Below are 26533 nucleotides of genomic sequence, written 5' to 3'. Positions count from 1 at the left end.
GGAGTTTTTAGAATTTTTAGACATTTTTGATACTTTTTAGGATTTATCAGAATTTTTAGGAATTTTAAGAAAATTTCTAAAAATTTAAGAAAAACAATTTTGAATAAAAAGCCATACCGCACAATGGCCAGTCCAGGCCTGAATGTGTTTAAGCAGAGCATCTAAACATAATTTATGCATCCAACACACTTAGGTATGCATTCGATGTACAATATATTCTGGCATCACCTAAATATCAAACAAAATATTTTTATTGCACTGGATGTTTACTTTAAGGTTACACTCTACCAGAAATGGGGTCACATTTTGTAATTAGTTCACCATATACAGCGGCATAGATAACCAGAAAATGATTGTGAAAGTACGTCGGAGAGTACCCAGAATAAAACTAAAATATCGACGAGCGTGGTATGTGTGTGTGTAAACGACTAGGAAGTGTTTCTAGCACTTTATTTAGAGTAAGAGTTCGCTCTACGACAAATCAACCAATTTCGTTTTAATTACGTCGACGAGTTTAGAAAAGCTTTTAATGAATTCGTTCTCTCCTGACAGTGCACGCAACATACACCGATTCGAAATTCTTTCCATTTCGTTCAAATGAGTCCACGATTGAAAACATTTTCAGCAAAATGCAAATAAAAGAAAAACACACCGGACAGTGGTCAGTGTGTGTTGTGAATCCAATGTTTCATCCGTATGCGCTGTAATTTCTCTTGTCGCCCAATATTTATGATACTGAAAATAGTTTCCATTTAATACAATGAATGCACAACATGCACCAAATGCGACTAGCGACAGAATCTATGAAATTAACTCAATTAGTGTGAATGGTCCGGTCTCACCATCCGTATATATGTACGCAGCGTACCAATCGTACCAATATAAAGCTTCCCTGCTGATAAATCGGTTTTTCTATATACGAAACACTTCACATTCACACAATGTCGACCGAACGCAGCACCGTGCATCTTTTAATATCATTGCTGTAATATGCGTGTACTCAAACCGCCGTCTCCCATGGACTATTGCCTCCGTTTTTTTTTTTATTGTTACGCAAACGCATTCTAGTTTTTTTTTTTGATGGTAAACATTGCTTTATTTACTCATTGCATGCGATGGAGTTTTGTGGGTTTCGATGGCCTCGATGTGTTTATTGATGATAATAATGAAATCGATCGCACTTGTTCTATGACTTTAAGATTACAGTTATTACGCACTGTATTGAGATCGATTTACATTTTCTTAAAGAAGAGTGAAACAGGAGAAGAATCGGAAAGTTTTTAGAGAGGTGATCAGTCACGGAGTGATCAGTAAAATCTTCGTTCCGAGCCAAATCTCGTCTCCACAGCTCAACAAACTGTCTTCTCAAGACTTTAAAAGGGTTCTTAATCAAACAAGAGCATCAGCAAGAACAGATTGTGCGTCAGTTGTAAATCCCGCTTACAACAAAGCCGGCTTCGCTTGGGACCGCTACCATTTTTTTTTTTAAATGTTTCCCCGTCGATGACGCAAACGCGTCAAATAACGCATGAAAATGATAGAAAGCAATCGCGCATTTCTTGATTATTGGTAGCATATATAGCATGGTCAGACTCAGCGACAATAAATCTTAAAATTTTGCCAAGCTAAACCAATTCTTAAAAATCAAAAGAAACGGCAACGTAGATTACCTACGATATACCTACTTCTTCGAATTGATAACAATGTTTTATCTGTAAACCAATTCAACCATTCAATATAATTGGCAGAGTGACTAACATTTTTATCGTTGAAATATCACTGGGGCTCTAGTCACAATTAGATTACCATACATATGAGACATATCCAACGAATTCACATTTTATGAAAACATCCGGTGATGAACGAGTATAATTGCATTTGACTGATTAGATTGTTTGAAAATGTTGCGTGATTGTAGTTCGTAGAGAAATTATTTTGTTTCACATTTTAAGAATAGCAATTCGTTTCGATGAATCGTATGCACTGATCGTTTGGATGCATGGTGCAATGGGTGTAAAGGGGGGAAATGTTGTCATTGAGTCATCGGTAGTTAGTAATCGATTTCGTAATCGAAAACTTATGAAATCAAATGCCAGAAAATTTTGAATTTGTGAGTTCTGCCATCTGATCCACAGAAGTCGACACATATTGAGAAGTATTGTTCCCAATTGCTCTTCGAGGCGAAAGATTGGCTTCAATTTGAAAAGAAAATCGACCGCAGATTTTTAGCATAAAGTTCCTTTTATTCAAAATATAAGAAAATTCACTTCTCGGTAAACATTCATTCGGTTTGTTCGGAGTTATGGCACAGCCTCAATTTGAGATTTTTTTCAAAGACGAAATAATGCCATTCAATTCTGCAATAGTCTCTTCCAGAATATCTGCGACATCATCACTCTCGTTGCTATTCGCACACAAATCGTCGTCAAATCCAATATTTTTCCGATGCGGTTCCGTCTCAGCAATACGTTCGTCGATTATTTTCTTCTCGTTTTTGCATTTCGCTGCAAACACATTTATCGTTATTGTCTTGTCTAAATTTTTGAATCCCTAGATTAACGTTCCAAATCGATTGTCTTACCTATTATGTTGCCCATATCACTGGTTCGGTTCGTAAGTGAATTGAATTTTGAATTTAGTAGGAAATTTTGTGATCAATTTTTATGTAATTTCAAATGTTAGTCATGACTCTGCGGACTACTGAGATTTTCTTGTATGGTTTAGTATTTCGACTGTTGACTGAGAACGACATTCACAGAGTAGAGAGGGTAGGTGATACCATCATGTAGCACTGAGACTCAGGCGTGAAATTTTTGGGAAGAAAGAGGACTTTTCCACCAGCGTCACGCACAACCGGTAACGTCTTAGGCATCCCTCACTACATAAAAACCCATTAACTGATTATTGTTGGCGCATAGATGACGACAACATATCTACAACATACGAAAGACATTTATCTGCCCTTCGTGGCTTAGCTGTTTATCATAGGTAGCTCAATCGATATAGCGATGGACTTACGCCCTATATGTTCGACTCCCGTGTCAGATGTAGCACAAAGGGTTTTTCCCAATCGCAAATCAGCACCATCGACCGTGTTTTTCTAAGAAAACCCAAGAGTCTGAACTCATTCATCGTAGGTCACAATCGTGATTCTAAAATTGCAACTACTAGCGACACCTATGTTCTAATAGATTAATCAGTCGATTTACAACTGACAAAAGAGGCCCATTTGCGGATTAGGTGCTTTTCTGCCCATCTTATCCTACCTTAGTTGCACATATCAAAAATGCAAACTTGTCAATTAATGACACAGGTCCAAATGACACACTGTATAGATACACGCTTCCTATTGCTCAATTCGATTCTATTTGCTTGCTTTTGACTTTAGTTGGGCTAAATACATTAAGTTATCTTATCAAACTGTTTAAATGACTGTCACACCCTATGAACTCTTTACCATTTTAGTAGCCCAGTCGTTTTCCTGATTGTTTTTCAAAATTGGTTGTTGAATTTTGGCATTTATTTTGCTTTGAAAATTTAACGTTCGTAAATTTCGCTAATTATGCAAATTGAAAGTGGAACGAAGCTGATGCTTTGTCATACAATTAATTTGCCCGCATTGGCAGTGGATCATTATGACGATGAAATGAGACAGTCGCTTGCAAAAGTGTACAAAGATTTCCTGGAGAAGCATGGCTACTATAAAGAGAGGCAAATCGCAACTGGAGTCTATGGCAAGATAGTCACAGCCCATTCTATTCACCATAAAAAATCCGTTGCCATCAAAATAATGGGCAAACTAGAAACGAGAGACGTGGATGATCTCTATCGCGAATTGTCGATATTGAAAGGACTCACTCATCCGAATGTGATCAAATTCTATGAAAGTTTCGACACAATGTTCCAACTGTACGTCGTAATGGAATACATTCAGAATGGGACTCTCGCAGGCATCTTAGCGAAAGTGAAATATTTGAACGAAGCAAAAGCTCAGTTCGTTTATTGTCAACTGATCGAAGCGCTTGAGTATTGCCACAGTAGGGGAGTGGTGCATCTTGACATCAAGAGCAACAATTTACTGTTGGACGAAAATTTGAATTTGAAAATTTGTGATTTTGGATCGGCTCGTGCAAATATGTTTGACCGAAAACAATTCTTAACCAATCGATGTGCGTCTGGCGGCTATTCTTGCTTGGAGATACTAGTCTCTAAGCCTTATCAACCGCATTACGCCGACATATGGGTCAGTGGTGTGGTGCTGTTTGAAATGCTATATGGGGTGCTACCGTTCAAAGGCAGTGGCAATATCGAATTAATCAGGCAAATACATAATGGAATTCGATTTCCCAACGAGCCGCTGGTGAGTGGCATGTGCAAAGAGTTAATTAATCGAGTTCTGGCCGAATATCATTGGAGAATCGGAATTCTAGCCATCAAAAAATTGCCATGGATAAGTTCAATGATTGATAAGAGTGGCGGGTAGAGGCTTGGTACACTTTTGATGACATTTCGGTTACTTTTTGAAGGTATTTTTACGAAGATTCAAACAATAAAGGAAACTAAAGGAACACTTTGATAGCTTGTGTGTGCTCCTCAACAGACTGATGTCAAAATAGAGAAGTAGGTGTCGAATGAGAAATTAAACTCAAATATGACTGCAACCAACAAGTCCATTTTCGGATTGTCAATAAGCTCCAAGCTCCAATATTTCATCCGGATTTCAACCCAAACTTGAGCTAAGATTTTACTTTCAACCTGAATTAAACCTGTACCGAAACTATCGATTTCGGGGTCAACCCAAACCTGAATCGGTTCAACTCGAACCTCAACTAGTTGACCTGATCTAGTACAGGTCAGGTTTGGGTTAAGCCCGAAAGTAGAAGTTCATGTTCGGGTCGAACCAATTTAGGTTCGTCTTGAACCCTAAATGGAAAATTTATTCCTAGTTTTTGTTCGAGTCAAAATCAAGTGCGGGCTCCGGTCAGACCAAACCTGACTTGTTACTTATGACTAGACTGAAGTAGTACATATGTTTGCAAACTATTTTTGAATTTTTTCCTCTCGTAATCTCCACAAACATTCTACGTCGTAATCGAATGAAGTTGATTCACACAAGCCATAATTGCATCGATACACATAGTCATTCTAAAATAATCCGAACCGTTCTCGCGTATGGATCTGTAACACCAAACGGTTAATAGGTTTTTCTTCCTATTACAATCTTAAGTGCAGCAAACTAATTCAATTGACGGATGGATACTTGGAACGGGCGAAAAAACGCTAGAAAACTAATTTAAATTAATTAAAATGCGATAAAAAGAGCGCAGCATTTAAGTTTGGTTGATTGTTTCAATTTTCATTTCTGTGCATCCACTAAACGCTTAATTAATTTGTCTTTTACAGTGGAGGCAATAAATTCCATTTAAATTTGGATGCATTCTTCAGTTAAGGCGCGATTAAAATTAATTATTTCATTTGATTATAAATTTTGTTTTCCTCTTTAATGTCTACTGCTGGGAATCGTTATGTGTGCGCGTTGTTATGGCATTTCTTTTTCCTCTGTCGCCATAATTTTGGAATTAGCTTCGCTGAATATCTTTTTGATTCACGCTATTTTACATGGGACGATTTTGTGTGCGCGTGGAAATTAATGCGATTCGATGCTTTCGAGCAGATCAAAATAATAATTTTAAATGAAATAAATTGAACGGCGATAATACCTTAAGTGACATAAATCGCTCGAAATGATTCAAGCATTTAGCGGAACATTTAAGCAATCCTGCTCTAGCGAACTTGAAGAACAGTTTTCATGTCACGCAATTACTGAGTGCTCTAGAAGAGGCCGTTTTTGCAACTCATCTGGAAACTGAATGACATCTGCACTGATGCACTCGATCAACAATTTCGCAATGCAAATTCACAAGTGAACATTTATTTCCACATTCAAGCAAGTAGATTTCAGTTGTTGGGAACATGATGAATCTAGTACAGTGTTAAAGCACAACACGTATAGCGATTTGATCGTTTGATCTTCCATTTCTCGTGCTACTTTGTTCGTCAAATTATTTGGCTTGAAGAGGCGCTACATTTTATTTCGTAGTAATTCATTCTCTGCAGCTTATTTTAATACGAAACACTTCACATTTGTCGTTACCGAGTAAATGTCATAATAGGTTTGCTTCAAGGCCGTATGAATTGTCAAGTTTCGTCCATAGAGACAAAATCTCAAATCGAACTTGTATGAAAAATTGCGTTTGGCTTTTCTGGTGGGTCAACCACAGACAGCCCACGAATCTGCAAGGATTCGCTAGACTTGTTCGTGTGCAAATTGTTAGTTATCCAGAGTTTCCAGGTAGATAGATAAACGCAGAGGATATAAAATATAAATAATTTTAATGAAAGACGTCCAAACTAATCGACTAATATAAGAGAACCAACTCGATTGCCTCGATTGCATAAAGGCATACTAGAGTTTTACACAGGCCTACTAGATGATTCAATTGGAAATCCAACACACCTCCTCAATTGAATCGTCCGGATCACCTCCTTAACTTTCAACTTGCAAATGTAATTCTTCAATTAACGATCCTCTTAATTCCCCATCTCGATTGGTTCCAGATTCAATTTTATAATGTTTCCGATTTGGATTCTGTTGCTCAATTTTATTGCTCTTCTTGTGGCTCAAATCTATTGCTCAATTCTATTGCTCTTCCTGTGGCTCAAATCTGTCGCTCAATTCTTTTGCCGTTCCTCTGGCTCACATCTATTGCTCAAATCCGACATCGACCGTATTTATTGTTTCTACCAATCCAGACCTCCACACTTTTCACGGTTATCAGCTGGACTATGGCTTACGCCACTCCCAACACCACTGATATCGGATGTTCCGCTTGTTCCTTGCTCAACAAATCATTTTAGTTCCAAACATTTTCCAATTGATTCCTTTCCAAGTTTTGTCACAAATTTTGTAATTTTAATTCGACCATGTGAAATCTCTAAATTTTCTGTAATCCTCCGTCCGCGTACTCTGGGCCCATAACCTGTTAGTTATCCAGAGTTTCCAGGTAGATAGATAAACGCAGAGGATACAAAATATAAATAATTTTAATGAAAGACGTCCAAACTAATCGACTAATATAAGAGAACTAACTCGATTGCCTCGATTGCATAAAGGCATACTAGAGTTTTACACAGGTCTACTAGATGATTCAATTGGAAATCCAACACAAATTGATATGGTGTTTCTAGAACATTGTTTAAAGTGTTACTGTCGCTGTGGCCTGATAAGAAATGGTATTTTTGAACTGCATATTAATGCAAAACGTCGAAAGACGTAGTTATTTTCTCTCAGATCGAAACAGTAGTCAAACGTCCTGCTATGAGACCGAAGTGCAGCATCACAGTATAACGTCGAATAAAAGCAAATAAAATCGAAATAGTTGGTCCCGAACTTCGATATTGATAAGAACCGTGACACAATCAATCATTGCCATCTTCAATGTCTAAAATAGTTGTTTCAACCGACTTCAATTTCCTGACCGATATCATTTTGTCGCAACTTAAAAAAATATATTTTAAGTTTGTCTCGTTTCCTGTTCACACATATTTATCGAAAATCAAAATCCATTTCAATTTGTTTCATTAATTGTTCAATCTGCTCTAAATTATGATATTTAATGCAGATATTAAAATCCACTTTATAAAAACTATGATTTGTAAATCATTAACTAAGACGAAACAAATCGAAAAAAAATTAACTTTTAACTTCACGGACAAACAAAAACGTGAATCACTCACACAGCAACGAGCACCTATACCATTACCTATTTTTTTTTGCGACAGATAAAACGCGAATGAATTAAAGTTTTATGAACCCGCGACTCTAAAGACTTTATGCATATCAATGAATTAATCAATAACATTGCGAATTTAACAAGGTTTTTAATTTATTTTCCATTTTTTTCCATACATTATTACTGCCTACCTGAGTTCACTTTATTACAATTGTACAAGACTGCTAGTTTTCCAACCGAACCTTTTGATTTTGTGTGTACATATATATCAACTCTATTACACTTGATATTCATTACATTTCGAACTAAAAAGCGGAAGTGATTTTTTGTTTGTATTTAATAAAAAAAAGTGTTTCATTCACGCATAAAACTGAATCGAAGAATCGGAGATAATTACGCGAAATACAGTTCGCGTAATACATTCACACTCGAAATATAGTGTGTTGGAATTGGAATCGTTCGCTTCTTTTTCTGTGTTACGTAAGCTAAACTAGAAATAATTTCACTCTCCATCCATCTCTCCACACATAATCACATGCTTACAACTTGCAACCCAATACGAATGACCCACAAAAAACGGGAACTTGTTGCACTATGTACAACGGCTTCAGCTTCATTTCAACGACAAAAAAAGAGTTAATTTTCAGCCAAGTGCATGTGTATGACTGTTGTGTCAAAACGATTGTACACGAGGGTTGATGTCGCTAATCGGAACGTACTTAGTGATACCTTAGAAGTGGCCCTTCACGTGTGTACGTGACATTATTGCGGTGATGGCACGTTAAGCGACAATACTCACATTTTGTTGGTTTGTTGTTTGGGGGACATCCACAAATCCCTTCTGTTCTACAGTAGGGCTTTTTATTCGGAATTTGAATTCTTAAATTCTAAAAAAATCTTAAATTCCTGAAAACTACTAAAAAATTTCCAATTCTTAAAATCTTTGATAACTAGGTCCCACCTTATGGGTGGGTTAGGTCACTTTACCGATGAAATTATCAAAAGACGTTGAAACAATCTTTTTGTAAATTTTCCTTGTTAAATATAAAAATCCTAAGGACGTTGCAATTTGCATTGAGACACCTCAAGCATACACCTTATGGTATTTTCTATGTTCCCGAACCAACCTGCTCACCAATCGCTGTAAAACAGATCTCTTATTCCACACTTTCATCAATAACCAACAAATTTCAAAAAAGCCTCATGAAATAAAATCGTTGTCTCTAACATTTCTGCAGCAGTAAGTGAAGGCGAGAGGCAGGGGAACATAGAAAATACCATAAGGAGGTGTCTCAATGCAAGTTGCAACGTCCTTAGGATTTTCATATTTAACAAGGAAAATTTACAAAACCCTCAAGGGGAAAATGGGCTCCAAAACCCAAAAAACCAAGAAAATTTTTTCTTGGTTTTTCGAAAGACTACTGTTACTGTAGGGTAATTCAGTACATAAAGAGGTCGCAAAGTGACGTACTGATGTCAAAAATAGATTTATGAATGTGGCAGTAACGTTTTGGAACACTGTGATGACAGGTGGAAGTAAGACTGTTTGTAAGGGAGATAGAAATAAAGTGTAGGAAAACACTGAAAAGATGTAAAGAGAGGAACTTGAGTGTGAAAATCAATCTAAAAAGATGAAAGAAATTTATGAATGCTCCCCTTTAGTACGGCATGCACTTCTAATTGCATTGGATTAATTACCAATTGTTACACCAACTTGAAGTGTGCTACGTACGTATTATACGTTTTCATCAATTGTTTCCCTTTGTTTTACTGAATATAATGTTTGAATTGAGTGAGTTATAATCCGATGGAAGCGTCGAGAGCCCAACCTTTTTCCTCAGACGCTAATAACAATAATTTATAGGAGTCAAACGATCTGTGCAACTTACAGTTTATTTTCGCGATTATCACATTAAAATTGCATAAGTCCAAATAAATCAGTAGATGGAAAATACAAAAAATTATGTCTCCATGCCTTCCATAATGGTACCAATAAGACGATTGCAATCGGTAAATGGAAACACAATCCAGCCATATATGCATCATATAACCAAAGTCAACGTAACATTTTTTTCGTTCATTTCATTTCATCAAAACAAAACAATAATCTGTGTGACTAAAATGAACGCAAGAGACCGAACGGACTGACTGTTCCCTATTTACAACATCTATCTAGCCCAATAATGCAATAAGTCAAATATTTTTCCAATATTTCAATCCGATTAAATTCAAATTATGAACAGTCGCGGCTCGGCTAGATATATCTTATAATATTCAAATCGATATGCAAGACCTTGGCTGTCAATTCGTTTTTAAATCTATTTTTCTTTAAGCTTTGTTCAAATAAGATCGAATATGTTTAGCGGGACACACCGGATCGGAGAGTTATGTTGGCGACACAGAAAATAATGAAATGAAAATTGGAATTTTTGCATTTTCGTAAGAATGCACACGTGTGTCTTAAGCTGGTCTGAAGGGAAACTGATATTTTGTATGGTTCAGCCTGCAGCTGAGCGAACAAAGAAGTTTTTACTCATTTAATTTGCTAATTAGATTTTTGATATTAGGTACACAATCTTCTACTTCATTAGTTGTAACATTCATTTTGCTATATGCGACTGCGTGAGATCAACACTTATTACAAGTGTATCACTTGAAAACATTTTGGTTGAAACTACGTAAGAGAACTCCCGGAAGTTTCCACAAATGCAATTCTTTTGGGTTAAGTTTTAGCAAAATTTAAACGAACGCAACAGTCTTGTGAATGTTGTTCTCATCACATTACTTTATCAGATATCAAACCCACCACTGCATCTTATAGAATTCAGAGAAACATCTAATCCGCTCAGTCCCTGCATTATTATCATTATACTTTGACTGACATCCAGCCTTGATGTGTCTATTTAATATGACTTAACGACTGCATTCAACACATTTTAATTTCGGATGTATTATCGAACAAAAGGCGCACTGTTTTGCATCGGATGTGCCCAGAGCACATCAATTTTATGTAAATGATCAGAATTTTTAATTTTTAATTTTAAGTCCATAAAAGTACGAAAATAATCCTATTAATCCGTAACGTGACTGTACTCGCGAAAAGTAGCAGTGATTCATTGATGCTCATAACAATACGGTTTAGATCAGAAGCAAATCGTTCGATTTTGCCATTTTAGTAGACCGAGAGCCCGCTTTCTTTTCGCGTCGGTCATCAGTTCACGCATTGGGACAGGGTTTCGCAGAGTGAAAAAAATGTGTTGCAAGACTCTGCGATCCGAGACATAGATGGAAAAGAGGAAAGACCCAGCTGCAAAAAAGGGAGTCTGACAACACTGCCATCAAGGCTATATTGTAGGCTAGATACGTCTTTTTGACACTACTTCAGGATTTGGGTTAACAAGCTGGAGTAGTGGCAAAAGTAGTGGTTAAGAGATGGTGTTGCCACTTTAGCTGGTGGAAAAAGCAGTTCTCTAGTAGCTCTTTCGAGTTGATTTACATCACACTGGAGCTACACAAAAGTTTTTTGTAATTAAACTTTTCAAAAACTGAAATGAATTGAAAAGAAAAGCAGTTCTCAAAGTTCATCAAAAGTATTGACAAAAATGGTGTCAGAACCACTACTTTTGCCACTACTTTGTCTCTCTTAGCCTCAATCATGAAATTCTGTCAAAAACGGTCTATCTGGCCTACAATCTAGCCTTGACTGCAGTGTTGTCAGACTCCGTATTTTTGCAACTACTTCAAAATGCGACAGGAAAGCACGTGGGCTCTTTGTCTATAATGTGTTCTAAAAATATCAATCATCGCAAATTGAATAGCCCAATTTTTTCATACCATTTTTGTGCTTAATATTCAAAATTTACGGGGGCATTGGTACGATTAGCGCATCGCCAAATCTGTATGCAAATTAGTCGATTTTTTCTCTCGTCCAAAATTATAATTTTTGATATAAACTTTATTACGAAGGCATATACACGTTATAATCAAAAATCAAAATAAAATTTAACTGGACAAAATCAACAGTTAAAATTGTTTCGCATTTTTCACCTACCTACATCAACTCACATTACCTGGTGTACTCTCACACACAATTTTGAACTTGTCTTGAAGGAATTTTTATTGAATCGTTTTGCATTAAACAAATGGATAATTAGTGCAGCAATTTCGGTGAATTAATTGGCAGCTTGTTTTGATCGATTGATTCCGGGGATATAAGTTCAACGATATAACCAGAAATAAAAAGAATTCCGAAAATTCTTTTCAATAAATTTATTTTGCGAAGGAGAACAAAATATGTCACTTGTATTGCAGATAGACATGTCGTTACCAGTTATGTAAAATTACTCGGGTTTCGGGTTGAAGTATTCGAGGGCTTTAGCCCGAGGTACTTGAGCCCAATGTGTTACAATATCTCTTATTTAAGACTAGTTGTACGTTGAATCGTAAATTCACCTATTTAAATACGTCGCCAAAATAAATTACTGGTACAGCACATGCAAAGTGAACACATCCTAGACCCTTCTAATATAAGATTCATTTTATCACTAGGGCTGCAACAAAAATTTACTTTGGTCATTTTACTGCGACAAAAAGTATCAAATCTCCGTTACATTTCGACTTGTTCGATGCTACGTTCATCACACGGAAAAAACGGAAAATGTCAATGTACGTCTGATTCGATCACGATTTACGTGTGATTCGCAAATGCTACGTCTCGTACGTAGTATGTGCATCGAAGTCGTGAAATTTTACGTCTAAATCGTACAATAAACGACTGAGTGAACCATTGGTTTTGTACATTGTAGTTGAGTGAGGACAAAACCAATGGTTCACTCAGCCGTTTATTGTACGATGTAAACGTAGAATTTTACGACTTCGATGTACATGCTAGACGTACGAGACGTAGCATTTGCGACCCACACGTAAAACGTGATCGACTCAAACGTACATCGACATTTTGTGTTTTTTCCGTGCAGAAGCAATTTTTCTCATACAATGTGTTGCTTCCCTCGCCTTCGACTCGTATTTCACTACAGTGCGAAAAAAACGTTATTTTTATCAAAAGTAGTTACCGCTGTAAATACTGATTGGGGAAGACCTTTAATTCGTTTACGCAAACAAACCTTTTATCTAATCACCACAAACTGTTTCGTACACCTATAATACAAAGTTTATTGAGAAATGAATGACATAACGGTGTGAGTTGAGTAAAATCAATTTTATCATTTCGTTTGTCGATGTTAAAACTGGAACTGAGTATGACATCGTGACATCGAGTGGTTCTTATCTCATTTCCTAAGTTTATCGTGATTTTACTGTCATATAAGGCAATTAACTGCAGCGATAACATTCGTAAATCTATTTACAGCGTTTCTCAATAATTTGAGCCCCCTTTCCAATATCTCAAATTAATATTGTGTTGTTTGCGTCATGCCGACATTGCAGTTATAGTTGCCTACCATTGTTGATTTGCATTGAAAATGTTAGTAGGGCGCTGTACCTAAATTACGTAACAATAAACCTTACAAATGCTAATAAAAGAATGGAGAAAACTCATACGAGTTTAGCTTAGACGACATTTAAACAGCTTTGATATGATTTACCCTATGTTTGAGGGATATTTAGTGGGAAAGACCCAAAAAACTATTAAATATCATCTGGATATACGAGGTTTTGAATTAACATTTGTTAGGTTTTGTGTTACGTAATTTACGTACAGCTCCTACGATACTCATTACTAAACAGACGAACACAAACGAATATGACTTTCTATGCAAGAAGACAAGACCACTAGAAAAATACTGAAATATTTTCATCTTGTCACAGAACAGTTGCGAGTTGTAGCCCGAAAGAAGTGACTCAAAGTGCCTAAGGTGTATGGTCCAAGACCATTCAACTTTATACTAAAAACGTTTTAGCTGAAGCTTCAGCCTTTGCTTCTTCGAAAGTCTGTTTTTAGCATCATACTCAAACCGTTCCAGTTTAAAGACTCTTTGCAGCAAATAATAAAATCGAGCAAAAAGGAATAAATAAATATCCGCATTCATTAACAATTCACATATGCGAGGCATTTGTAGTTTTCTTGAAGAATGTAGTTCGTACAGAAATCTACAAATGCCTTCCATGTGAATGAATGCAACTCTTTATGCCAACGAAATAAACTTTTTTTGTTTTAGTTTCGGCTTAAAATTTTTGGTTGGTTGAAACAAACTGTTTATGGTAAATTTTATGGCATTCTTATGCATTACACACATGCAACTCATAAATAGTTGTCTTTCGAAAATAGATTTTTATTTTCATAAAGGGAGATTATAATATAGTACACGTTACATACATGCATTTTGACTTACAATCTCCCATTGCAGTGCAATGATTGCACCCATTGCAACATATGGTAGCAATGGTAATAATTTAGCTATGAGAAACAACATTTGAAGAAAAAATGTTTTGTTGTTTTAAATAACAGTTTCTTTAAATAAACACTTCTACCAAACAAAAAATGTTTTCAATAAAAAACCAAAGGCCCAATGCACATTAACAGGCATCCCACCAATCGGGCCATGTCGATTTTGACGAAGAAATGACAAACCTATAGAAAGTAAGTCATTCCTTTGTGTGTGTATCTAGCGAATCATAAACTTTATGAAAATCAATGTCGTTGTCGTTTCATTACGAAACATGCTAAAACATACGGTGATTTGATTTGTTTAGAGACCTTACTAACAACCAATACGGCCAGTAAATTTATCCCGAAAGTTACAAATTCATCCGAAAAGTCAAAAAACCAAGTAAAGTCACGGAAAATCACGCCAAGGAAAATTTCCGTAAAGTCACGAGAAATCCAGAAAGGTCAAGAAAAATTGACAGAGTCATGAAAATTCGGCCATACCTGAAAATCACGAATCTCTTCAAGAAGTCACTGGATGAAATAAGATGAAATAAATGAAATGAAATGAAATGAAATAGTGTAGTCGATAACGCAATGAACGTTTACCGAGCGAGTTTCGACAAACGAGTGATTGGAGGTTGTTGGGTACATCGAAGAAATAATTTTCTGAAGAAGAGACAAAAAATTCCTCCTCGTCCTTCCCCTCCCCACCCCTTCAAAGTTTAAATGCAGAGGTGTCTTTGTCGAATTATTGACAGGGCTGTGTGAAACGGAGAGATACGTGTGATAGCTCATTTTAAAGGTAAAGGTTCAAAGTTTTCTTTTTGGCGCAGTTAGATTTTCCGAATTTTCCAAATCGTTTAAAACTTTTCCGACTTTTCTTCAAATTGATGTTTTAAATTTAAGGTTAAAGTTAAATAATTTCTTAAATATGTTCCGAAGTAAAAAAAAATTTTTGGTAATATTGTTCTGAATATCATTTGCTACAATTTTTCCGAAGAAAGTAAAATTGTATTTTACAAAATGAATGCGCCAAATTAATTTTTCATGAAAAAATTCCATGGTTTCGCATAGGATTTTTAGACCGGTTTTTTGGTTATTTTTTATTTTTTTTTTATTTTCTTGTTTTAAAACGTCATTTTTGTCAATTTTTAAATAACATTTTTCGATTTCCTCGCCTTCAGGAAAATTTGAGTAAAAAAAAACTCACGGACAGTCATGGAAAGGTTTCTCTTTGGCCAATGAGAAGTGCAGTCGGTATTACCGGCTAAATGTGACTTCCGAACCACGCCTCAAAGTATACTTCCGAACCACGCCTCGAAGTATGCAAATTTAATGCTCTCTGATGAAAGTTAGGCACTTAATTGATATCTAGGCTAAATGTAGGCTAGATATTCGCACGCATATTCATCGTATCCACCAAATTACGAACGAAGCTTGAATAAACATTAGGACGTTACCAATGCGATAAAATCGCTAGAAACGTTTCATGTGGAATTGTCTGACACAGGAATCGAACCAGGACCATTTTGGTGGAAGGATAGGACGCAGCCACTAAGTTATCCCGTCCGATATGTGGTGTATGTACACCTCGAAGATCGGTTAATTTCCTTAAAATATTTATTTAAAAAAAAGCCGTTCCGAATTTAGAAGGAAATCCATTACCGTTGGCGATCTGGTATGCTATGGCAATTAAATATTTCAAATAATTATTTATTATAACTTCGATGATTGCACATTTTATTGGATAGAATGAGAAATTACGCAATTAGCAGTTTTTTTCTGTGCTATAATAACAAAAACTCCGTAAAAAATCGTTTTTTACATCCTGTCTTGTTATTCAACCATAAAAATAAAAATTTGGATTTTTTTTTTTCAGTTTTAAAGACGACTCACCCATCATCACATGTTGATTGGTATTGCACGCTTTGTGCATATATCTCATATACAAAACATAAATAAATGAACGGAAAAAAAAATCTCAAAAAATCATTAATTTAGATGTCCAAAATTAATATTCGTATTTTCTGAGAAGATGACGATGGGTATTAGGCAAACATCAAAATTGTTACAACATATTAACTCTCGCGCACTCATAACCGCGCTGTCTTTTTTATTATTATTATTTGATGCATGCACACAATTTTAGATGCTTCACATTTTTTTTGTTGATGCCCCCATGCCGACTCTCAGACTTTAATTTCATTTTTTTTTCTCTTGATGGAAGACACTTAAAATGAATATTATGAAAATGGTTTTTACAGAGGGAACTCAACTTGTTACAAGTATCCTTTTGACATTAATTACGGAGATGTTTCTGCAACAAAGGGTTCTAAAAATGGAATTCCGTTGAATGTTCTTCAGTTAAAATTTGTGGATTAATTTGGAGATTATTGTTGGCTTAGTGAGGTTTCCTTTGATATTCCTGATATATTTCTTATGGCAAAATCGGTGCATTCAATGCACTACATTACATTCGTCTTTTGTGCAGCTATTTTATAAGACCATTGAGTTCTCGATGTGCATCAAAAAGAGGTTCGGTTCACACAAATCAAATAAATTTTTCTAAAGTTAAGTAAGTCTGGAAGACAGGTTTTTGGATATCAGACGGAAAACAGTTAGAGATCGTGGCACTAAACCCGTTCATTAGCGTACTTGGGCGGATTCTTTGCCCCAGTGATCTGCGTAATCTCCTCATATAAAACGTTGATTGATAGATTTCACTGTGGGGTAACTTCCTTAATCGAAATTGATCACCGAGGCCATGCTTGTTGGGCTCATTGTGTTTGTCACCATTATACTCATCTATCATTCCTTTCGTGTATCAAAGTTAGATTCCCACATTAACACAATCACACGCTTTCTATTCCGAACAAACAACAGCTATAGCTATATTGGTATGCCGAATGAACCTCGACAATACGTCCACATGCTCCCACCAATGCATGTCTATTTTTAAGTCTAAATTGTGTGCATCAATTGGTATCTAGTAAGAATTTGTCACCAATGTATGTCCTCTTCTAGCTATGCAGCTACGCATATTCTGAACAAGCCTATAGCCTATGTATGCTCTAAGGATATTTGTGTAAGAATGTTTGTTGGGCCACAAATTTAACGTTAATTCCGAACCACGCCTATAGGTTTAGCAAGCCTTTACGATTCTTATGGTGCTAATTATATCTACCCCTAAAGTTAGACTGAGCTATTCGTTATACAGAATTCATAGTGAATGGGTTGCGTCATCATGTCATTCTTCTATGACAAAATCTTGGATTAAATCTATGGGTAAATGCAGCTTAGAAACTAACGATCAAATGTAATAGATTTTTGCAAATCTATTACATTTCTAGTGTATTTCGTCCTAAAATTACTAATGTCAACGTTCTATTTTCTTGTGAACCAACTTCACTGCAATGACATTTCATTGATATTTACCAGAGTGAAGTTATGTCACCAGAAAATGGAACACAAAGAAGGAAATACTTAAAAAAAGATTGTCTTGCATCTACAGGTCAATAGAGTTTTCTTATGGGACATAAGTGAGTGGATTCGAAATGTACCATGTACCATGCTTCGACTAATAAGATTTCTTTCACTCAACGAAATTGCTGCAGAAAAAAATTATTCTCCAGCCAACACGTCGAACAATTTCAAATTAATTTGTAAACGAACTTTTCGTCACCGAAAAAAAATCGTTAATAAAAAAAGTTAGGCAAAGAGAGAAAAAAAAAATCGCCAAATTATCTATCGCTTGAAATCTAACAATTAAACTCTGATTATCTAAATCAGAAATTGTTCATTAATTTGATGCTGTTACGAACACACTCTGGGCTGAAGTATTCATATATTCATACCCATACAATATAATAGTGATGTACGCTCGGTTTATTACACGTTCGTACATTTATAACACATTTGGAAAATGGTAAATAAAAGAAGAAAAAAATATTTGCACGTTTATAATCTCTAATTGAATCAATAAAACTTTATTAAGAAAATGTTGAAAGTAAAATTATTTTTATTTTTTTGCTTTTATTTCTTTTAAATATTTGTTTTACTTGTCACGACAAAGAATGCGGCAATTTATTTCGATTTTATATTGCGCCCGAAATGATTAATACAAATTAAGCGACAAAATTGATTTCGATGTCGTTTGAACTTTTTTTTATTAGTTTATAGTATACTACGAATTGCTTGGAATTTATGGCGTGGCTGCATAAATATCTAGATTTATTTCCGGACATGGTAACACAATCTCGGTGCGAAGACAGATATATTTGGCTAAATCACTTCACTTCGCACACCTTTTGTTTATTAGTTTCGTGTAGGCAGGGCTCATTATTTTTAATTCTCAAATTATTAAAAACATAAAAGTTCTAAGAAATTCTTAAGAAATCGCGAAAAAATTCCGTATAAAAGGCCCTGATGGAAGGTACAAAAACTTGAAAGTTTCCCTAAATATTTTTCATTAATTAATCTCGAGCTCGAGAAAATATAAACTAGGCCAGTAAATCAGAGCGGACTATTAGCCATCTGTTATCGATAATGAAGACATAACGATGAGTTCAGTTGTGTAGTTAAGTGTTCTCTTTATAACAGTACGTACTGTTAAACCTATGAAGTGATAGATTTTTACATTAGGCTATACGGTAAACAATGGAAGTAATAGATTTATGATTATAATGACGATATGCTTGTCGTTTCGAAAAGATTTAGCTGATTACTACAGCTCTTTATCTTTAATTGATCTGAAAATCCGAAGAATTTTGATGTGTAAAATATCCGAGACAGTACTTGTATGGATATTTCAGTTAGTTACAGTTTCAAATTGTATTATTGTGTAGTTTACGGGTATTTGGTCTAGGAAGCCCAAATTTATAGCATATTTTGTGTAATAGCGAATGGTTTTTGTCACTGTTTCGATCTATGAGAAGTATTAAGTACGTCTTTCGACGTTTTGCATTAAAATGCTGTTCAAAAATACCACTTTCTCATCAGGCCATGGCGACAGTGGCAAGGAAACGACAAACCTCTAGGACAGTTTGTGTCTTTTTTCTTTGCTTCACCTGGATATTACGTACCTTCCACAGGTATTGCGTTTTATGCATAAGTTTTCAGAAATCGTAATCATCTTCGCTAAAAAAATGGCACGTCCAATATACAGTCAGAGGCAGTGAAATGTCAGCATAAATTTGCTTCAGTTGTTTTCACCTGATCCGCACATTTAATCAAAAAATTTGTGTGGATCAGCTGAAAAACAGATGCTGAAGTTTGACCACCTCTGACTGTATTGTCGGAGAAATTCTTAGATAAATAATAGTGACGTCACATATTGGTGCGAGTAATACTTTTTATCTGTCTAGAACGATAATCTCGAGCTTATCCCTCTAGGGAGTTTTTGTTTATCTCGATATATCTGTTCTCGACAGATAAAATATGATATGCACCCATTATGACCCACGCCTTCCGCTAGGGCAATAATGTCCTACACGTCAAAATACCAATCTTGGCAACAGGTGCATAATATATATTACTTCCTGTCTCATGCGAAAGTTGACCATTACGTGGAAATTTGCCCACTGCCAAATTTATTCAATATGGACTATTTGCGGCTTATTATTTTCATTTTCCTATGTGAATGGGACGCTGCTAGGCCAAAACCGAATGTTGTGATCGAAAACGTACTTGTAAATGAATTACCTTTGCAGCCATCCAACGTAATCCCCCAAAGAGTTGAAGGATCCCACCACTTTTGGGTGCATTGTTCGATATATCGTTATCGATCTGATCAACCAATATTTAAATGAACATTGGCAAATAAAACAAAACTCATGGAATGTACTCTGTGGCGTTCATAATTAACCAAAGCAATTTTCATATTCGAAATTGCACAGCACAAAAAAAGTGACGTGTAAAATTTTGCGATCAATGGACTGAACACGTTTTTTCTTCGATCTTCTTTGAATATTACTTATTTTAAATGAAGAATTACCTTCTTCTGCTCGGTGTAATTGTTTCTCTTTTATATGAAATGCCGTTTACAACTACTAAAAACCCATCAACAGTCAGACCTCCTCTTTAACATAATCAACTTTTCGGTCAAAAATAACCATCGATCAGGCAATTTTTGACAGATCATACAAAGTCAAAATACGAACAAACAAAAAACTGTATATTAGCAAAACAGTCGTGGAACTCACACGCTTGCTAGCATGCTTCAGCGATTAAACGTTTTGTTCGCGTATATAGTACTATATAGTCTGAAATTATCACAACATAAACATTAATTTCAAAATTAGCATAATCATCCATCAATGAACTGTTATATTCGATATATATTTATAACCCGCTCGCGGTAATTGGATGTTTACATAACTCATTGGGAGTTTGTTGTTATTATTATTTAAAATTGTTGTTCGTTTCTCGTTTTTTTATTATTTCTTCATTCGATGGTTCACTTTTTGGCAATGTTTCATTAATAATATTTTACAAAGTAATCAACCATTTTCTCGGTGGACCGGTACATGTCGCTGACGGTCTTATAACTAATGCTAATTGTGAGATTATAGAGCAACGGTTAACTATAAATTTATTTAACTCCATGCACCCTCAGTGAATACAGGTCATTACTTCATTGACATGCGTAGTAAAACTCATTTTTCATGGGAGTAAGTGATATAACTTACGTCCTTGTTTGAAGATTTGTATTTCTCCTTCGGCTCGAGCTGCAAAGCCTCCCTTGACAAAAAACGAGCCATCAGAACAGTCGGAGCGTTTGCTGCGACTGAGCCCCGTACAAACCCGTATATCTATTGCGTACGTGACCCTAGTGCGTCTGTCACCCTACTTTGACCGTAAGCCTATGCGCCGGTTAAAGTAGTTAAAGTAAAATTATTATGTAATGTGTACATCTTAGAAATTGCACATAGCGCAATTACGAAGCCCCGTACGACGTTCCTTTCAAATAAAACCAAAATTTCAAATAGCCCTAAAATTTTAATTTATTGAGTATAAATACACATAGGGCCTAGTATCGGCCTCAGTCCGAGGACCCAAATTTAATTTATTTTTCAACTACATTCTATTCGGCCTTTGATTACCTTCCAAATGAAACAAAAATTACGAAAAACGGATGAAATTTGCTCGAGTTATATGTAAAATACACATAGGGCCCTAGTAGCGGCCTTAGTCCAAGGACCCAAATTTAATTTATTTTTCAACTACATTCTATTCGGCCTTTGATTACCTTCCAAATGAAACAAAAATTACGAAAAACGGATGAAATTTGCTCGAGTTATATGTAAAATACACATAGGGCCCTAGTAGCGGCCTTAGTCCGAGGACCCAAATTTAATTTTTTTTCAACAACATTCTATTTGGCCTTTGATTACCTTCCAAATGAAACAAAAATTACGAAAAACGGATGAAATTTGCTCGAGTTATATGTAAAATACACATAGGGCCCTAGTAGCGGCCTTAGTCCAAGGACCCAAATTTAATTTTTTTTTCAACAACATTCTATTCGCTGTTCGATTATCTTTCAAATGAAACAAAAATTACGAAAAACGGATGAAATTTACTCGAGTTGTATGTAAAATACGCATAGGGCCCTAGTAGCGGCCTTAGTCCGAGGACCCAAATTTAATTTTTTTTCAACAACATTCTATTCGGCCTTTGATTACCTTCCAAATGACACAAAAATTACGAAAAACGAATGAAATTTACTCGAGTTCAATGTAAAATACACATAGGGCCCTAGCAGCTTTTCACTTCTAAGGCCCTAACTCACGGTCCACTCACCCGATTTTAAAAAACTTTTTTTTTCCTGGATTGGTATTAACAATACCTATCATTTGCCGTGTCATTAACATTTCCATCGTTTATTTTGCCATAAATATCACCAAAAGACCTTAAATCACTTAGGTGGCCCTAACTCACGAAGGGCCGACCCGAATATGCCCATCTTCGAACTTAGCCTCACTATTTTGACTATCTTTCAGTGAAAAAAAAAATTTTTGAAATCGGATTTGATTTACTCAAGATATCGACGTGACGGACAGACGGACAGACGGACAGACGGACAGACGGACAGACGGACAGACGGACAGACGGACAGACGGACAGACGGACAGACGGACAGACGGACAGACGGCCCAAATTTTTATTGCGGATTCGTCATCTATGAACATAGGCAAACACTTTGCCCTTACCGTCTGCTTCGAATTCCATCAATTACACACGGCATCGTAATCCTATAAGCCCCTTCGTACTTCGTACGGGGCTAAAAAGTTCCAAACAAGGACGTAAACTACTATTACTCGCGGCACACCACGGAAGAGTTTCATTACCTAATGACATTTACAATAATTTCGATTAGGCTTTGGAAATGATAGCTATAAACCAGGGATAACACTGCTAGCAACTGTTCAAATATGTGGAGCTAAGACCCGGAAGAGTGATTTAGCGATACATTATCTCTGAGATAATTTACGTTCAGTTTTAGATGATGATTGATTTTTGCGAAAACGTGCAGCTACGAGCCGATTTTTACATTTGTTCTTATTTGAAAGTGAAATGAAGACCTAGAATAACAAAAACGTCAAAATAGCGGAAAATTGGTGAAGTAGTTTGGAGTCAATTTTTAATTGGAAATATCTTCCAGCCCGAAACCTGTTACTAAAAGGAATGGTAGGTAGAGAACGTAAGCCGTAGATTCTACGAGTCGAAATTTCAAAACAAAAAGCCCTAAATCTGTTTTTAAGAACCTTCTCCGGACATGTTATCGTCAGAGTGAATGGAACATTTTTCATATGTTAATTGTTTTTGATGTTTTGACATCAATTGTGTCGTACGGGCCTCTTGAACCGTGCCTAATCAGCTCGTTAAATTAATCGTTACGGGATATTAGAAAAATTGCGAGCCAAAAGTGAGAGTTTTGTGTATTCAAATCGGACATAAGACACGATAAAATAAGGCAATTATCTTTCGTTGAAGATTATTAAAAATGTTAATATTTCACAAATGGAAATATGTTTTGTTTGTTAATTGCACAAATAATTTGGTTTTTTTTACTTCTCCTCGTATACGCATTGTAAATGTGTAACAATATCAGAGACGCTATGCGGTCGATGTTAAAAATTGGAATTTTAATTATTTTTTTCTTTCTATTTCCGTTTACAGCACGCAAATCACGTACGAACAGCGGCGGAAGAGTATTTAGTCCGACGACAAGCACGCAATAAATCAATGACAAAATCGATGACCTCCGGACTGGCTGGACCAATATTGGCCATTGGAAATATTCACTATTTACCAGCCGCTAAAAGCGGAACATTTTTCGCTCGTGATAATGTGTCGAATTTCATTTCTTGGTGCAGGTAGGTCATAAGTTACTTTTTGAGTTTCATTTGGTGTCAAGTTAATTTATGTGTTGGAAAGTCCTTAATTTAGTGGTATTCGTGGAATATTACAAAGTATTTTGAAGCTTCAATTTTATCCATGTGTCAAAGTGACGTTTTAAACGTCAAACGAAAGTAAATTTACGAAGTAGTGATAAAATTGTCCAGTCGTTGTCTTAACAGTTGGAATTAAATCAATGCAAAACTCAGTAAGACTGAGAATTGACTATTCGCATATTTATTTTCGTTTGACGTTTAAATATTACTTTGACAGATGGAAAACACCGACTGACTTTTGAACCCAACTTTCTCAATGTTAGACTGAATATAATTGACTCTGCGCAAAACATCCGTATGATGAAAAAGATCATTTCGAAAAGCGTGCAAAAGCGTTCTAGGGGGACCCATCAAATGTCATTTCAAATCGGTTGAGTAACGCTTTACCTCGTCAAACTTTTATGACCCATTGCGGCATATTATAAAATCGTTTCGATTAGAAAACAAAATGATTTTGTTCTACAATTTGAATGAGAACAAAACAATAAATCTTCCGCCGAACAATGCTACACGACTCTTGTAACTTATCGAAACTTGATACAGATTATACCATGGAACAACAATAACCGACAAAAATATGTGTACCACTTGAATGTTGCCACATAATACAATGAAAAGGTACCAGACTACTTCGAAACACTTAAGAAAAGATGCACATAAGATCGCATTTTGTAAAGTAAATAAAATCTCAACTTAAATATTCCAATCATTTATGCAATCATCACTTGTGTGACCTAAGAAAACACTTAAAACGTAAATTTACCAAATCATGGTTCTCAACGAAAAAATAAAAAATTTCAAAGCCCAGTACACAGTTCCATAGATGGCAAGCTTATAGTTGTTTACGTATCTGTTGTGAATGGTTGATTTTAGGTAATTTCGAGATTGCCTAAAATCAACTGTCCACAACAGATACAACCTTTCAAGGGACCAAATTAAGAGAAAATTCTGTAATTTTGTCGTGTGGCATGAATTTGTGTACCAAGGGGAGAAAATAGGAAATTCTAACAAGAGCGAAGCGAGGGCAGCAATTCGCTCCAGTTGGAATGTCCTATTCCTCCTCAAGGTAAACATATCAACGAAACAAAGACACCCCACAGCATAAACAAGAGTTTAGAAAACAAAAATTTTCACACGTCAGAGCGTCAACAAAACACCATCTTCACACGGAACTTGAGTGAAGGAAATAATGTTTATCACAACGCACGGATGAAAAATTGTATACCTCCCTATCGGTGGCGACACACTTGTTACAATCAAATTTCCCTTGCTGCATACCTGGATTTTCGTTCAACATAATCACTTACCTTGACTAAACAAACAAAATCGACAGCAAAAAATTCACATCTCCTTTCTCAGTGTTCTCTTTGAAGACTCTTCAATATTACCGTCTCTTTGGTCATTATCGAATGTGTTAACTTTTAATTCACTCGTGTCTCAACTACCGCATTCGTAAATATACATTTTTTGATGATCTATGCGATTCATGCACACCTTTTGTAATGTGTGCACAAGAAAATTTGCGAAGGAGAGACACGATTGGTCTATTTTCGCTGTTATTCAATTTAACCGTAAAGTCTGCTGAACAAAAGGTCACACCAATTCTCACCTATGCTATGGTTAGTGTGTTTCGTTTAACTTAGATGTTATTTTCGATGCCATTTAAATCAAGGAAGTTTTTTCTTCACAAAATCGTTTTGATATTGCTTTATACAAATATGCATAGTGCGACAGTGTCATTTTAAGGTTTTTTTTTAGTTAAACGGTAGTTCGGACTGAATTCTGTATACATGGACTTTCAATAAAATCCGCCTAGAATTTCTACATTTTTCAAAAATTCTAAGAATAATGATTGATGACATGAAACATGCTTAACAACTCACGTTCCACAATCCACAAAATGGATGATGAATTTCATTTAAGTTTGGAAACAAAATCCACTTCAACTAAAAAGATGATAAACTTGACCCACTAGATTTGCCATTGTATTGCTCTTCAGATTTTTCCAATTTGGTAGATTCACTGAACTAAGCACCTGGAAATTTTGTTGAGTCAGTAGTCACTCCTCCCTCCCATTATTGATTTTAGTGTTCAAGGCTGTGCTGGTTAAATTAGTTGGGTTGATAAACGACAGTTTTTGGAAAAAATTTAGAAAACTGAATAGTCCTTGGTTTGCTTAGTAATCGTCCTCCAAAAGTATTCGACGGACAATCCAGAAAAGTGCGATCCACATCATTGCCAAATGTACAATAAAGTCTGTCATACTCTTGGCTTCCAGACTGAACAAATCGGCAAATCTAGTTCGTGCAGAGTTTGCCCATTGCTAAGATCATTTCACATACATCCAATGAATTCACGAAAACCGACACAATTCTGGTTGTTTGTTAAGATGAAGAACTCAGAGACATGATAATAGATTGTGTTGCTTCCGTACAGTCGGTGTAGTGACATCGGTTATCATTTCTCTGGAAATCTAGTTCTTCATTTGTTAAACCACGTAACAGAAATCTTGACAAAAACTAGTTCAGACCCTCCACAACAACTCCCTCCCTTCAACTATTTATCAAAAGCCGATTCAAAATTCTAATCGATGATTTTTTAATTAAAGTTTGCGCAGTTCATACAATGGACGGAACTATGACTGCAACGACATTAAATCATTAAGTCATTACTGTTGGTGTTACTAATTCTTGGCACATTAATTCTAATGTGTCATCACTCAGGCTCAAACATTCATTTCCTTAATGTTCGGGTCCCTCTGAATGCAACCGAGGCACACGAGAAAAAAAAGAAGAAGAAAACTTTAGACAATACGAACAGTCCATAAATTACCGAAGAATACAAATTGCATAACCATATTTTAATGTTGGCATTATAAACATGGAAAACATACTTTT

The 26533-nt window shown here is 35.7% G+C and overlaps 2 protein-coding genes and 1 long non-coding RNA gene across 3 annotated transcripts in view; 2 read left to right on the top strand and 1 right to left on the bottom strand.

Moving 5' to 3' along the window:
• Positions 1–26533, top strand: part of LOC119074403 (GAS2-like protein pickled eggs) — a 100664-nt gene that overhangs the window by 33541 nt on the left and 40590 nt on the right. Inside the window, exon 4 of the mRNA XM_037180525.1 lies at positions 23362–23558. Within this exon, the coding sequence (XP_037036420.1) occupies positions 23362–23558 (197 nt within the window). The remainder of the gene's footprint in view (positions 1–23361; positions 23559–26533) is intronic.
• On the bottom strand, positions 2221–2718 carry LOC119074407. The gene is made up of 2 exons (XR_005087189.1): positions 2582–2718; positions 2221–2504 (listed from the first exon to the last, which is right to left on the bottom strand). It is a non-coding gene; the product is annotated as an uncharacterized LOC119074407 (long non-coding RNA).
• Positions 3469–4563, top strand: LOC119074404 (testis-specific serine/threonine-protein kinase 3-like). Its single transcript, XM_037180527.1, has one exon. The coding sequence runs from the start codon at positions 3563–3565 to the stop codon at positions 4481–4483; it is 921 nt and encodes a 306-aa protein (XP_037036422.1). The 5' UTR covers positions 3469–3562; the 3' UTR covers positions 4484–4563.

This window comes from Bradysia coprophila, unplaced genomic scaffold (genome assembly GCF_014529535.1).
Source record: "Bradysia coprophila strain Holo2 unplaced genomic scaffold, BU_Bcop_v1 contig_151, whole genome shotgun sequence".
Lineage (NCBI taxonomy): Eukaryota > Metazoa > Arthropoda > Insecta > Diptera > Sciaridae > Bradysia > Bradysia coprophila.
The sequence above is the reverse complement of the archived record's forward strand: the minus strand, read 5'-3'. Positions and strand labels throughout refer to the sequence as shown.

Coding starts and splice junctions, on each gene's coding strand:
- LOC119074404 (XM_037180527.1), top strand. CDS start 3,563: ATGCAAATTGAAAGTGGAACGAAGCTGATGCTTTGTCATACAATTAAT.